The sequence below is a fragment of the Pelophylax lessonae genome (assembly GCF_965119305.1).
Source record: "Pelophylax lessonae genome assembly, chromosome: 6".
Classification (NCBI taxonomy): domain Eukaryota; kingdom Metazoa; phylum Chordata; class Amphibia; order Anura; family Ranidae; genus Pelophylax; species Pelophylax lessonae.
In genome coordinates, this window is record NC_138773.1 from 235,076,942 (window position 1) to 235,092,232 (window position 15,291).

A 15,291-nucleotide genomic window follows, 5' to 3' on the forward strand; every position below is an offset into this window, starting at 1 on the left:
CAATATCTCGAATGTTCCATAAGGAATCAAAACGGTGCATCCCCCACTTTAAAAAGGAGTGCTTATCAGAAGCCAAAATTGGGTTGCCAGAGAAGTGAACCCGGTCATTGCCGACATGACCAACAGCCTCTCCACGTGGTGGACACGCCTCCACCTGGACCAGATATCTTTCTCTGGCATAAAGATTTTGCATATTAAGCATGTCTTTTCAATGGACAAGGGTAAAAGGAATCGACTGAGGAAGCGACATGAGCGAAACGCGTCACAATTCCATAGTTTCCACTGATGTATCCCATACCATTATGTACTGGTATCATGATCATATCATGACTCATTAGATGTTTCACATCAATTGCCTTTGCTCTAAGAGCCTTGTTGGGATCCAGTGGTTTACCTGTATTGTCTTATGTACATGCATTATTTGCCATTTGAATATATGCTTTTTTGATATTAAAAAATCTTTTTATGTCTTCATAAATAAATGTTATTTTTTATATATTATTGGTGTATTTATTTTCATCAGGATCAAAACCCACTCCTAGCCTCCAAAGTCCCATTTCCATGTGAGAAGTTTGTAGAGACCCCAGTTTGCTGTGGGACCCTCTCATTCCTCTCTCTTTGTCTTTTCATACGGAGAAGTAACAACAGTTGGGCCATAGGAGCCTATGGGTTCTGTGACATTGCCAGCCATTGGCGAGCCTTCTCTCCTCTCCCCTACAGCTGGCACTGGCTGACACGTGATTACGTTTCGGGAATCTAGCAGGTTGAAAATAGGTAAGTATATACATATTTCTTTTACAGGTTAGTCAGCATAGGTGTTAGCAGAGGGTAAAGGAGCATGTTTAGGATTAGTTAGGTTTATCCTGCAATTTTACATTAAGTTTATGCATTTTTTATAGTTTGGCTGGAATGTTCTTTAAAATAAAGGTAACTTGTATTTTTAGTTTACTACTCCTTTATGCTGCCATTACATAATATCATTTTGAAGAGTTATTTACATGTTTTCTGAACACTGTGCCCTGTCATAATCTGGAATACCCTCCACAGTGAAAAGTGCCAGACAAACAAGGTAACCCTTTAATTTTGTACTGGCCTATCTACACCTCACATCCAAAAGGGAATAAAAGCCAGATTGTAAAGTAATTATAATCTCTTGAAAAGCAGCCAGCCACACAGACTGCATCTATCCGTCTTATTAATTTGTGTACAGTTCTTGTTACTGAAGAAACTTTCTTACGACGTGAACATGGAAAACTCTCAGGCAGCCCTCAAACTTTTAGTTTGAATAAAAAAAGAAGAAGAAAAAAAAAAGGCAGTAGTCTTAATGGTACGACATGCCCATATGTTTAAGGAGCTCTGACGAATATAAGCAAAGCACATTCTCAGAGCTTCATGATGAGAACTTGCTGACTTTTTTTTTTTTTTTTAAAGCTTCAAATGCTTTTGGCTGAGTTTCACTTTTCCTTGCAGACTTTAGAAGTCTGTGACTGTGGCCCTTCTCCTTTCTCAGTCAACTCTAAACATGTGCTTTTGTGTAGTTCGCTCTGTTGAGTTGTGTGCACAGTTATGTGGCCTCAATGGATTTTTTTCACTCAGCAGTTAAAGAGGGTAAACTCCTTCGAACACACAACATACTATCTGGACTGTGCACAGCACAATAGCTGAAGAAGATCTTTTTTATGTATACTTCTGTTTCTGGACTTTTTTCATTCTTTTATTGTTTTGTGTTTGTGGTTCAATTTCTGGAAATCTATACTCTGCACTAAATTTAAATGGGTGACTGCATTACAATTAAGAAAAAGCACCTACAAAAACCAATATTTAGGTAAGTCATCTTGTACTTTGTAGAACTTTGTTTCAACTTTCCCCGACATGTGCCATGATAAAATTGGATATTGCAGTACAGTTTGTACTGATCTTTTACATTGTGTTAAGTATTAATTGTTTGAGAGTTTCAGCGGTGACGTAAAGTTTTGCGTTGCTGAAAAGAGAACATGTTTATGTTTTTAGCTGCTGGAAGCCTTGGTTTACTTCTCCCACTGTAACTGTGAAGTGTTAGGAGGGTGTCCTAGGGTTTCTTAATACTTTATTCTTTGATCTCTACAGTGTTCAGATGCTTTTGTTACTAGCAGTACTGTTGGAATCAAGTGTGTCTTTGATTAAATAACATTTTCAGAAGTGAGTTTATAATACAGTATGTGCTAATTCAAAGGAAACTTTCAAAATAACGGGACTATCTCAGTTTGTGGTCGATATTGTTTGAAAGGATTATAACACTTTTTTACATGTTTAACTCATTTGGGCTTGTAAGACAAGTTTATAAAAGGAGCAACAAAGTGCAAAGCGCATTCATCTACAAAAAGATTCTTTATCTGCTTAGTCCTGCCAGGACAATGAAAGATAACCACATGGACTGTGCTGTCACTCCTGTATGTGTTTGGCATGTATATATTTTCAATTGTGCAATGCAAATGCATACTTTATTTGGGATTGTATGTTCCTCCTTCGTCACGACCCAATTTGAAATATCAATTGTATGCAAATGCTGTGCACAAGATCATAACCTTACAAAGATATGTGTATAAGATATATATATATATATATATATATATATATATAAATAAATAAAAAATAATATAAAATATATATATATATATATATATATATATATATATATATATATATATATATATATATATATATAGAAAAGCAGCAACACGGAAACCTTAAACTAAATAACTGGAGGAAAGTTCAAGACATTTCTTAGAAAGTATTATTTTACTGAAAAGGGTAGTTGATGCTTTGAATAAACTACCAGCAGAGGTAGTGAGCCAGTCAACAGTAAATGGCTTCAAACATGCTTGGGACAAACTTAGATCTATAGTCACACAATAAGGCCTTATGCACACTGCAACTGATAGACTCAAGTTTTTGTGAGTTTTGGCATTTTTTTTTTAACAGCCCTTAAACTCCCCTCTATATTATCCTATGTGTCCATGGAAACATGGACATTTTTAGCAGTTTATCAGCAAGGGAGTTTATGGGCTATTGTCTGAACGCCAAATAATCGTGTTCAAGAGCAGTTCTTCTGACCACAAAAAAACGCTGAATGCTGAAAAATGCTCATAAAATTAAAATTCTGACCAATGAAATAAATAAACTCCCAAACTCCAAACTCTGTTAAACAAATGCAGCTTAGGTGAGTTTATAATGCAGATTTTCTCCTGTCAGGGTAAACAAGGTTTACAAACCCAAAAAATAAATAAATGAGCAGTGTCGATGGACAGAGTCTTTTTCTGTCATCACTTTTCTGTGTTTCTATGTTAAAAAAAACAAGTGACAAAAAAGTTATAACAGAGCTCACTCTATAGGATACCCCTCCTGCTGTTAAAATAAAATCAACTGTAATATGAACCTGCTTGTCAAAATATGGTATATGCCGTACACTATAGGCAGACTCATACTAGAGTTGTATTTATTTTAACAGAAGAAGGGGTATTCTGTGAAGTGAGTACTGTTATAAGTTTTTTGTCACTTGCAATCTAGATATAACCCTTATGGAAAGGTAGAACATGGCAGCTCTCTATGGCTGTGTAATAATAGATTTATTCTTGTTGTTTGAACAACAAAACTAGAAAACTTGCAAGCTTAGCTAAAAGAGCAGTGCAAAGAGAAATGGGTAGGCATAAAGTGTATTAAAAAATGCAAACAGTAAAGGTGGATGTGGAGGACTCAAAATAAATAAATAAATAATGGGTAGGTATAAAGTGCAGTAACCAATGCAATCAGTAAAGGTAGACATAGAGGACTCACAAAAAAAAAAAGAATGGGTTCCTCCATCCACACCAGCAAGGTGGATAAAGGAATCCTGCCCATTGAGACCTTGTATTCTGACAGGAGGACTCATCCGTTGTTAACCACTTTACCACCGGAGGATTTTGCTGTCTTACGTCAAAGCCACTTTTTGCGATTCGGCACTGTGTGATTTTAACTGACAATTGCGCGGTCGTGCAATGCTGTACCCAAACGAAATTTATGTCCTTTTTTTTCCCACAAACAGAGCTTTCTTTTGGTGGTATTTGATCACCTGTGCGATTTTTACTTTTTGCGCTATAAACAAAAAAATAGCGAAAATTTTGAAAAAATAACAATATTTTTCACATTTTTTTTATATGAAATTCCCCCCAAAAAATGTAAAAATCTAAATTTTTTATCATTTTTGGCCAATTTGTTTTCTGCTACATATTTTTGGTAAAAAAAAATCACAATAAGCGTATTTTGATTGGTTTGCGCAAAAGTTATTGCGTTTACTAACTAAGGGAAAGATTTCTGTCATTTTCTGTCATTTTTGGTGGTTTTTTTTAACAAGTAATGGCGGCGATCTGTGATTTTTTTTGCGGGACTGCGACATTGCGGCGGACAGATCGGACCCTTGACTGACATTTTTGACACTTTTGGGGGTACCAGTGACATTACTACAGTAATCAGTGCTATAAATATGCACTGTTACTTTAAAAATGACATTGGCAGGGAAGGGGTTAATTTTATTGGAGAGGGAGGGGTTAATGTATGCCTGGTGCTTACCGACATGTGTGGGGGGAGGGGACTGAGTGACAGAGGGACAGATCGCAGGTTCAGCTATGCTTTGTTTACACAAGCGGGCGGATCTCCACACTCGATTCCCCGACGATCGGGGAAGAGCGGCGGTGATCACCGCCGCTCCTCCCCTGGCCCGACTCCCGCTGTGACTGAAAACAGTGGGAGCGAGCCTCCGGTGGCGCGCGTGCGCCGCCCACAAGGGGAGGAGTCCAGCAACGTAGGTCTACTTCGCTGGACGGGAACGAGCCACATTGCCGCAGTAGCAGCAATGTGAGCGGGGCTAAAGTGGTTAAAATATACTGATCAGTGACTGCAGCCACTGATCAAGAAAAGTTTTCCAACGTTCCCCTTCAACAGAAGTCAAACTAATGGTCTACTTCTGTCGAACATGGACAGTCATTTGTGGATCGAAATTCAGGTGGTCCCTCTTGAACCAGACAAATTTAGATCCATCTCTAGCCAGTTTAAGATTTTAGTTTAGCCCAGTTAGGTATTTAGTTACTTGTTGCGAGGGTAACTTTACTGTTCACAACCTTGATGCTATTTGCAAAATTTTGTTGTCTAAATGTATCTTGTTCTGAAGATTTTTATTCAGCTTTGTCATTATTAGGTTTTGTTCACATAGGTGGCTCTATGCTCGTCTGAAATGATAAATGTGGTGAATTTATTTTAAGTGCGCTGTAAAGCATTGGCTGCCAGGAATTAAGATTAAGAACAGTATACAGGTAAATATGAGGGATGATATTAATAATGGAGCTATGGTTGAGGCAGAATCCCTATGGGTAGAGCTTCAAAGGGAAGGCACGGTGGGGAAGGTAATATTGGGCGTATGCTATAGGCCCCCCAACCAGAGGGAGGAGGGTGAGGCGGACCTCGTGTTACAGATAGGATTGGCAGCAAGGATGGGAAATATCATTATAATGGGGGACTTTAATTATCCGGATATAGACTGGGCAGAAGGAACTGCGCACTCAGCCAAGGCTAGGCAGTTCCTAAATGTTTTGCAGGACAATTTCATGGGTCAGATGGTGAATGCACCGACAAGAAACAATGCGGTACTTGACCTACTGATTACCAACAATACAGACCTGCTCATGGATATAGAAATACGGGACAACTTAGGGAACAGTGACCATAGGTCAATTGGTTTCAGTATTAATTACAGTAATAGGAAACACAAGGGTAATATAAGGACACTGAATTTCAAAAGAGCCAATTTCCCTAAACTGCGCTCGCTGCTAGAAAATATCAAATGGGATAGAACCCTGGGAACAAAGAACACGGAGGAAAAATGGGAGTGCTTCAAGAGCATACTTAACAAGGGGGTGGGCCAGTGCATTCCACAGGGAAATAAATTTAAAAGAGCAAAACTAAACCCTGGGTGGCTAAACTCCAACATAAAAATGTATATTAGAGCTAAAGAAAAGGCCTTCAAAAAATACAAGACTGAGGGGTCATTGGCAGCATTTAAGCACTACAAAGAGTGTAATAAGAAATGTAAAGATGAAATCAAGGCGGCTAAAATAGAACAGGAGAGACATATAGCGGAGGAGAGTAAAAAGAACCCCAAGAAGTTCTTTAAGTATATAAACAGTAGGAAAGCGAGGCCAGAGCACATTGGCCTCATAAAAGATGATAAAGGAAAAATGGCCACTGAGGACAGAGAAAAGGCGGAAGTGTTAAATAATTTCTTCTCTTCAGTCTTCACAAAGGAATCTGGGGGCTACACGAACCTTGCTTGTAAGGCCGAACTAAATAATACACCTCAGGAAGTGCCACCATGGCTAACAGAGGATAGACTCAGAGCTAATCTAGAGAAACTTAACATAAATAAATCGCCGGGACCGGATGGCTTGCACCCGAGGGTTCTTAATGAGCTCAGCCAGGTGATTGCCAGACCATTATTCTTGATCTTTAAGGATAGTTTACAGACGGGTATGGTGCCAGCTGATTGGAAAAAAGCTAACGTGGTACCAATATTTAAAAAGGGGCCGAGATATATCCCGGGTAACTATAGGCCGGTCAGCCTAACATCAGTAGTCTGCAAAATTTTGGAGGGGATGTTAAGGGACCACATACAAGACTTTAGTAATGAAAACGGTATTATAAGTAGTAATCAGCACGGATTCATGAAAAATCGTTCGTGCCAAACCAATCTATTAACCTTCTACGATGAAGTGAGCTGCCACCTAGATAAAGGAAAGCCTGTGGATGTGGTGTATCTGGACTTTGGAAAAGGCCATTGACACCGTTCCCCACAAACGCTTACTGTACAAACTAAGAAAGGTAGGTATGGACCATAAGGTGAGTACCTGGATAGAGAACTGGCTCCAGGGGAGAGTACAGAGGGTGGTGATTAATGGGGAGTACTCGGATTGGGCGGGTGTGGAAAGTGGGGTCCCCCAGGGTTCTGTCCTGGGACCAATCCTGTTTAATTTATTCATAAATGATCTGGAGGAGGGGATATCGAGTACAATCTCAGTATTTGCGGATGATACTAAATTAGGCATGCCAATATCTTCTATGCAGGATGTGGAAACCTTGCAAGCGGACCTGAACAAAATAACGGGGTGGGCAACTACATGGCAGATGAGATTTAATGTTGAAAAATGTAAAGTAATGCACTTGGGGGCCAGAAACCAGAAAGCAAGCTACTCACTAGGGGGGGAACCTCTGGGTGAGTCTAGGATGGAAAAGGACTTGGGGGTACTGGTAGACAAGAGGCTTGGCAGTGGCATGCAATGCCAAGCCAACGCAAGCAAAGCCAACAGAATACTGGGATGTATAAAAAAGGGGATTCACTCCAGAAATAAAGAGATTATTCTCCCGCTCTACAAGACTCTGGTCCGGCCACATCTGGAGTATGCTGTCCAGTTCTGGGCACCGTTCCTCAGGAAGGATGTGCTGGAACTGGAGAAAGTCCAGAGAAGGGCAACAAAAATAATTAGGGGAATGGAGGACATCAGCTATGAGGAAAGACTACAAGCACTGAACCTATTCTCTCTGGAGAAGAGATGATTGAGGGGGGATATGATATCAATGTACAAATACTGTACTGGCGACCCGAGCATAAGGAACAAACTATTCAGAGAAAGGAGATACAATAAGACACGTGGCCACTCACTAAAACTTGAGGAAAGGCGGTTTAACCTTAAAGTGCGTAAGGGGTTCTTCACTGTAAGAGCGGCAAGGATGTGGAATTCTCTTCCACAAGCATTGATAGTTTCAAAAAACTATTAGATGGACACCTTAAAGACCACAACATACAGGGGTATACAATGTACGGTTAAAAGCAAACACACACACACATCATAGGTTGAACTGGATGGACTGATGTCTTTTTTCAACCTCATTAACTATGTAACTATGTAACTATGAATTCAAGAGGTACCTCCTGAATGCCTGTTTTTGTAAGCCTAATGGGAATTTCCATTGAAATGCTATGCCACAACTGTGAGTCAAGCATTTCACTCAGGGTTGCAGAGCAACGCCATTCATCTGTATAGGTCACGTTTGGTGGCGGTACTGCCTGACGAACGTGGTATGCAGCCTGGGCAATATGAATAACCCACTCCAGCCACCATTGCACATTATTTTTACCATCCCCTAGGTGCCCATGTGAATGATCCATACATTTTTGACTTGTTACTGTGGAATGAGTGATGTAAGAAGATTCTGCTTATGTCATTTAGATTATGGCAGCACTGCTCCAAGGCAGTCTAACATTGCAAATACAGCTAATAATGATGTAGAAAATAATGAAGCCCATAGCAAACAACAAACTTCCCCTGTCATCATCTTGTAGTGGTGACAATGAAAATCACATTTGCACATCCACTGGCTTATTTCATAAAGAACAAAATAACATATGGCGTACAGCAAAATTTATGTGGCACTTACAATGCAGCAGTCATTTCTCCACAGTCCACTTAGGAAAACAAAAATACTGATGAAATCTGCTCCAGTTTCTCTGCACTGTCCTCCATCAACAGGAATCTGCCTGAAGCAAAAGGAATCTTACTAAAGATTCTGGTCACCCTAAAGTATTCCTCAGGTATTTTCTTCAAGGTTGTTCACTCACTGATCTTCTTCTTCCAAGACGGTGTTGCAGAACATTCCTCTAATATGTCACATGGTCTGCTGGCTGGCACATGTGCCTCCATTTTCAGTAGCCAGTATATAGAGGTTAAATACAGTGGCCATTTTGGGATAGTCTGAAATCCATTGCTGGAAGGTTGTTAATAACAGAGTGACCTCTAGTGGCAGAAAAACAGTCTATGTGAAATAGAAAACAATTGCTGTGAAAAATAAAAAAGTAAAAATATCAGTTTTGCAAAATGAAACAATTCTGCTGCACAGCTACGCAACAGGTAGCACATCAAATGTCTTTGAAATGGCTACACTATAGATATGTAGACAACAGAGTACATTAATTCTAGTTCCATTACAACAGCCCTGAATTGGCACTGCTGGAAGCACTATTACAATGAAATTATGGGTGGAAATAAATAACACATCTCTAAACATAGACTGTTATTCAAAAAAGCATGCGAGATGACTAAGATAATTTATTACAAAATCAATATATATTTTCTTTAAGACAGTAGCATAGCATTAAACATTTTTCTATCCATTACGTAGAAAACTCCTTCACTCCTTTATGTCATTACTCTGCTGACCAGCTATTTGTAGTCTCTGCTAATAAAATTTGATCTTATTTGTACTCTTTGCCCAAGAAATCCATTGAAAGTATTGTGGTACTTTAGTTAGAAAATGAAGTAATTTCAGGCTGGCCTCTATTTCAGGTATAGCTATGTAAAGCAATAAAAAAATAAGTGCCTATACTGTGTAAAATCAAGTAATACACTCTCTCACATGCTCAGTAGGGATGATCGAACTTTTGAAAAGTTCGGGTCGGCCAGAACATCCGAACTTCCCGAAAGTTCGGCCCGGATTTCAGAACCCCATTGAAATCAATGGGACCCGAACATCGGTAATCAAAAAACACCATTTTTAAGCCCTAAAACCCAATAAATGCCCCTAAAAAGTGCCTAGGGTTCTGGGTCATTCCCCATTAACTATTAATCACACAAAAAAAATTCTTAAAAATTGTCATTTTTGATAAAAAAGCCAATTATTGAAAAAAAAAAAAAAGAGAGAGATTTTTTTATTTTGACTTTGGATTTAGTATCTGGGGGGTCTAAAAAGTGTACATGTGAAGTTTCAGCTCTGTAGAATGTCCAGAACCATGAAAAAAAAAGATAATTTTTCAGTAGAACAGGGATGTGGGACCCTCCTTTTACACCTATATGATCTTTTTTTTCTGGTTCTGGACATGTTACAGAGCTGAAACTTCACAGGTACACCTTTTAGACCCCCCAGACACAAAATCACACAAAAAAAGTTCTTAAAAATTGTCATTTTTGATAAAAAAGCCAATTATTGAAAAATTAAAAAAAAAAAAAAAAAAAAAGAGATTTTTTGATTTTTACTTTGGATTTCGTATATAGGTATATAGGTGTGATAGTAGCAGAAATATATGCTTGCGCTAATGAAATCATTTACAGTTATATATTTCTGCTACTATCACACCTATATATGGCTAGGTGTCTATATACATATAATTATGTGTGTATATATACCACTATACACAAGTTCAGATGTTTTGCCTGCCTCAAAAGAACCCCAAAAAAATGCCAAAAAAAACGCTAGCGTCAAAAAAAAAATGCCCATGTGTGTTTTTGCTGGCATTTTTTGGGAGTTTTTGGAGGCAGGCAAAACATCAGAACTTGTGCACAGTACCACTACACACAAGTTCAGATGTTTTTCCTGACTGCAAAGAACCCAAAAAATTGCCTGCTTTGAAACCGGCAAGGTGTGAAAACTGAGGAGAGAAGCTAACCCCCTGAGCTGAAAGTTTTCTAATACAAACAATCTTTTTTTTATGGTTCTGGACATGCTGCAAAGCTGAAACTTCACAGGTACACCTTTTAGACCCCCCCAGACACAATATCACACAAAAAAAGTTCTTAAAAATTGTCATTTTTTATAAAAAAAGCCAATTATTGAAAAAAAAAAAAAAGATTTTTTGATTTTTACTTTGGATTTCAGATCTGGGGGTCTACAAAGTGTACATGTGAAATTTCAGCTCTGTAGTATGTCCAGAACCATAAAAAAAAAGATTGTTTGTATTAGAAAACTTTCAGCACAGGAGTATGGCTTCGCTGCTGTAACACCTTGCCGGTTTAATAGAAGGCATTTTTTTTGGGTTCTTTGCAGTCAGGAAAAACATCTGAACTTGTGTATAGTGGTACTGTGCACAAGTTCTGATGTTTTGCCTGCCTCCAAAAACCCCCAAAAAATGCCAGCAAAAACACACCTGGGCATTTTTTTTGACGCTAGCGTTTTTTTGGCATTTTTTGGGGTTCTTTTGAGGCAGGCAAAACATCTGAACTTGTGTATAGTGGTATATATACACACATAATTATATGTATATAGACACCTATCCATATATAGGTGTGATAGTAGCAGAAATATATTACTGTAAATCATTTCATTAGCGCAAGCATATATTTCTGCTACTATCACACCTATATATGTCTAGGTGTGTATATAAATATATGTATGTGTGTATATACACCACTATACACAAGTTCAGATGTTTTGCCTGCCTGCAAAACCCCCCAAAAAATGCCAGCAAAAACACACCTGGGCATTTTTTTTTTACGCTAGAGTTTTTTTTGGCATTTTTTGGGGTTCTTTTGAGGCAGGTAAAACATCTGAACTTGTGTATATTGGTATATATACACATATAATTATATGTATATAGACACCTATCCATATATAGGTGTGATAGTAGCAGAAATATATTACTGTAAATGATTTCATTAGCGCAAGCATATATTTCTGCTACTATCACACCTATATATGTCTAGGGGTATATATACAGACATATATGTGTATATATACCCCCTATACACATGTTCAGATGTCATGTCTGACATCAAACATGTCCTCAAAAAAGCACTGGGAAGTTTTTTGTCACCCTTCCATAGCAGTCACTGTCAGTTAACCCTACACTACACTACGGTCCCTTTACACGTAACACTTTCCCTACAGAAACTAAATTTTTGAAGCTAACTTAAGTGTAAAGGAGCACTCTAACTACACTAGATATCCCTTTCCTCACACTAAAAATAGCTAAATGACACTTTTCAAGTAAAATTAACAGAACTGCTTCCACTCTCTTCCATGTCCAGTTGTAAGGTTCTGGCACTCTCAGTGCCTCCTATCACATTTATTCCGGGTGATTTCCATCTACCTAGACAGAAGAAACACATATAGGTGTGTTTCCCTTTAAGGCTGAAGCTGTCATCGCCCAGCGCCGGACTAGATGGCTATTTAGGGCGTCGGTTCTCACTCACATGTGTTCGTTCAAACACCAGTACCGGGATACTAATCTTGCTTGAAGCTTCCATGCTTGCAAGCTCTCCTCGCTGACGAACCTCGCTGCGCTGATCCCTGCATCCTGCTACTGGATCATCCGCATCTCCTGAGCGATCCTTCGGCTATCGCTATTAGTGCTAAGTACCCCACAGGGGAAATCTCTATAGACTTGTACTAGGCTTACACTATTTAGCTCTGCATAGCAAGGACTGTCTTTTACATCTGCATAACTAGATTGCTAGCTCTTGAGGCTACTGCTACTATTTCCTGCACTGGGTTGATCTCTCCTGTATGCACCTGCTACTCTGTCATCTGTTATCATACATGATCGCTAACCCTTCCTGCATCCATCTGCACTGTCTCACCTCAAGTGTCTGTCACCTACCACTTCCACTCAAACCTATCCCTAAGACCTTTATCATTGTCTCACCACATGTATATAAAGTCACACTAGGAACCAGCTTAATTACTGTGTGTATTTACTGGCTGAAATAAGACCTTCCATACATGATGAGTCATTGAGGTTGGGATTGGTATCTCAGCATATCTCCTACATGACTACTGACGTGGAACTACTTCTGCAGCTGAAAATCCACACCTTATAAGAAACGCAAGGAGCGTTACAGATTGAACGAACCTAAAAAATGGATTCAGCAGAAGTAGCCACTCAGGTGACACAATTAAAACAGCAGGTATCTGCGTTAATACACGCACTTGCTGAATTGAAAAACGACAATCAGGCTCTGTTGCAGCAGGTAATTAGACTGACACAACTTACCTCTGCACAGTCTCCTGAACCCAAGATAAATCCCCCTTTGGTATTTACAGGCGATCGCAAAAATTTCGCGAATTTAAAAACGCATGTGAGTTACTTTTTTTGCTAAAACCTCGTACCTACCTTACTGATCACATTAAGGTTTGTACTATTATTTCTTACCTATCAGGCGATCCTCGAGCCTGGGCAGATTCTCTTTTTGAAAAAAACGACCAGCTTCTCAACTCCTATGCCTTGTTCCTGGCAGAGCTCACTAGCCTATATGATGACCCCAATAGGCAGAGTACTGCCGATCTTCAGTTAAGATCATTGAAACAAGGAAAAAGGCCTGTAGAAGACTTTGTTGCAGAATTCAAGAGATGGACCCTTGATTCAGGATGGAATGATGCATCTCTGAAAACCCAATTTAGGCTTGGCCTATCAGAAGCCGTCAAGGACGAGCCCGCCCGAGCAGAGATGCCAAAAACCCTGGATACATTGATACAACTCAGTATCACCATAGATAGAAGACTACGAGAAAGGAAGTCTGAAAAAATGGAAATGCCATTATCCAGTTCTTCTCAGAATTCAGCTATTGACCCCACTCCTAAACCCGCTCCAGGTAACCACAGACCCCGGCTACCTAAGGAAAAAAGGAGACCTAGTAGATATGGTGATCCTGCCTGATCATGGTCCGAGCCTGCCTCAAACAGTCGACCTTGTCACTCTGACACATCCCATTTGGACCCTGATCCTACAGAGATGGATGAGGAGCCTATGGAGATTGGTGCCATACATGCTAGGTTGTCCTCACAAGAAAAAAGAGATCACAGGAGAATCTGTGGCCTTTGTTTTTATTGTGGTGAAGGGGGACATTTCATTACATTCTGCCCAACCAGACCCCATAGGCCTAAGGCTCTCCCAATGGAGGCCAGGCAAATCCGAAGGGTCTTCCCTGAAAAACAGCCTGGAAATTATCAAGGCTGTTGCCAGCCCTGTCCCCGTTCTATATCAGTGAAGGACACCCAGAAATTAACAAATATTGGAATAGATATTCCTTCAACTCCAGTGAACTTTATACCACGTTCAAAAAACCCTCCTGTACCACCTCCTGAGGATACTCCTATTTTTGCAAGCACATTTCTGGCTTCCGATGAAAATACAGAGATTCTTGCACCTGACTGCGTACGTGCTTCTAATGGCACGGTGGTATGTAGGAAGGATCTGAGGATGTTTGAAGAAGCATTGGTTGCTAGGTCTACTAGGATTACTTCGGATGGTTATGTGTCCGATTCTAGTGAGGGGTCCATGTAGCAGACACCCTAACAACAAGTGATCCGATTCTCATCGGTTACCAACCTGATCCGATTTTTATATCGGCAACAAGGGATCCGATTCTCATCGGCTACCAACCTGATCCGATTTTCATATCGGCAACAAGGGATCCGATTCTCAGATCGGTTACCAACCTGATCCGATTCTCATATCGGCAACCATTTTATTTTTTTTCCGATTTTCATATCGGAGACCAGTATTATCCGATTCTCATATCGGCAACCAATTTCTTTTTTTTCTTCCCGATTTTCATATCGGCGACAAAAAAAAAAAAAAAAAAAAAAAGAGAAATTTTTTTTTTTTTTTTTTCCCTTCCGATTTTCGCATCGGCAACCAGTCTCATGTGATTCTTATATCAACAACCAGCCTTAGAGGCCTTCCGGAGCCGGCCTGACGGGGGGGGGGGTAATGTAAGGTTCTGGCACTCTCAGTGCCTCCTATCACATTTATTCCGGGTGATTTCCATCTACCTAGACAGAAGAAACACATATAGGTGTGTTTCCCTTTAAGGCTGAAGCTGTCATCACCCAGCGCCGGACTAGATGGCTATTTAGGGCGTCGGTTCTCACTCACATGTGTTCGTTCAAACACCAGTACCTGGATACTAATCTTGCTTGAAGCTTCCATGCTTGCAAGCTCTCCTCGCTGACGAACCTCGCTGCGCTGATCCCTGCATCCTGCTACTGGATCATCCGCATCTCCTGAGCGATCCTTCGGCTATCGCTATTAGTGCTAAGTACCCCACAGGGGAAATCTCTATAGACTTGTACTAGGCTTACACTATTTAGCTCTGCATAGCAAGGACTGTCTTTTACATCTGCATAACTAGATTGCTAGCTCTTGAGGCTACTGCTACTATTTCCTGCACTGGGTTGATCTCTCCTGTATGCACCTGCTACTCTGTCATCTGTTATCATACATGATCGCTAACCCTTCCTGCATCCATCTGCACTGTCTCACCTCAAGTGTCTGTCACCTACCACTTCCACTCAAACCTATCCCTAAGACCTTTATCATTGTCTCACCACATGTATATAAAGTCACACTAGGAACCAGCTTAATTACTGTGTGTATTTACTGGCTGAAATAAGACCTTCCATACATGATGAGTCATTGAGGTTGGGATTGGTATCTCAGCATATCTCCTACATGACTAC

The 15,291-nt window shown here is 39.9% G+C and overlaps 1 protein-coding gene across 2 annotated transcripts in view; it reads left to right on the top strand.

Annotated features, from left to right (window-relative positions):
- Window positions 1-15,291, top strand: part of PDE1A (phosphodiesterase 1A) — a 430,190-nt gene that overhangs the window by 142,624 nt on the left and 272,275 nt on the right. The window contains exon 1 of one of the 2 annotated variants that reach the window (XM_082262402.1): window positions 1,292-1,825. The exons of the other annotated variant lie outside the window; for it this stretch is intronic. Within the exon in view, the coding sequence (XP_082118528.1) occupies window positions 1,773-1,825 (53 nt within the window). The 5' untranslated portion in view covers window positions 1,292-1,772. Of the gene's footprint in view, window positions 1-1,291; window positions 1,826-15,291 lie in introns of those variants that run through there. 2 annotated transcript variants of the gene reach the window in all.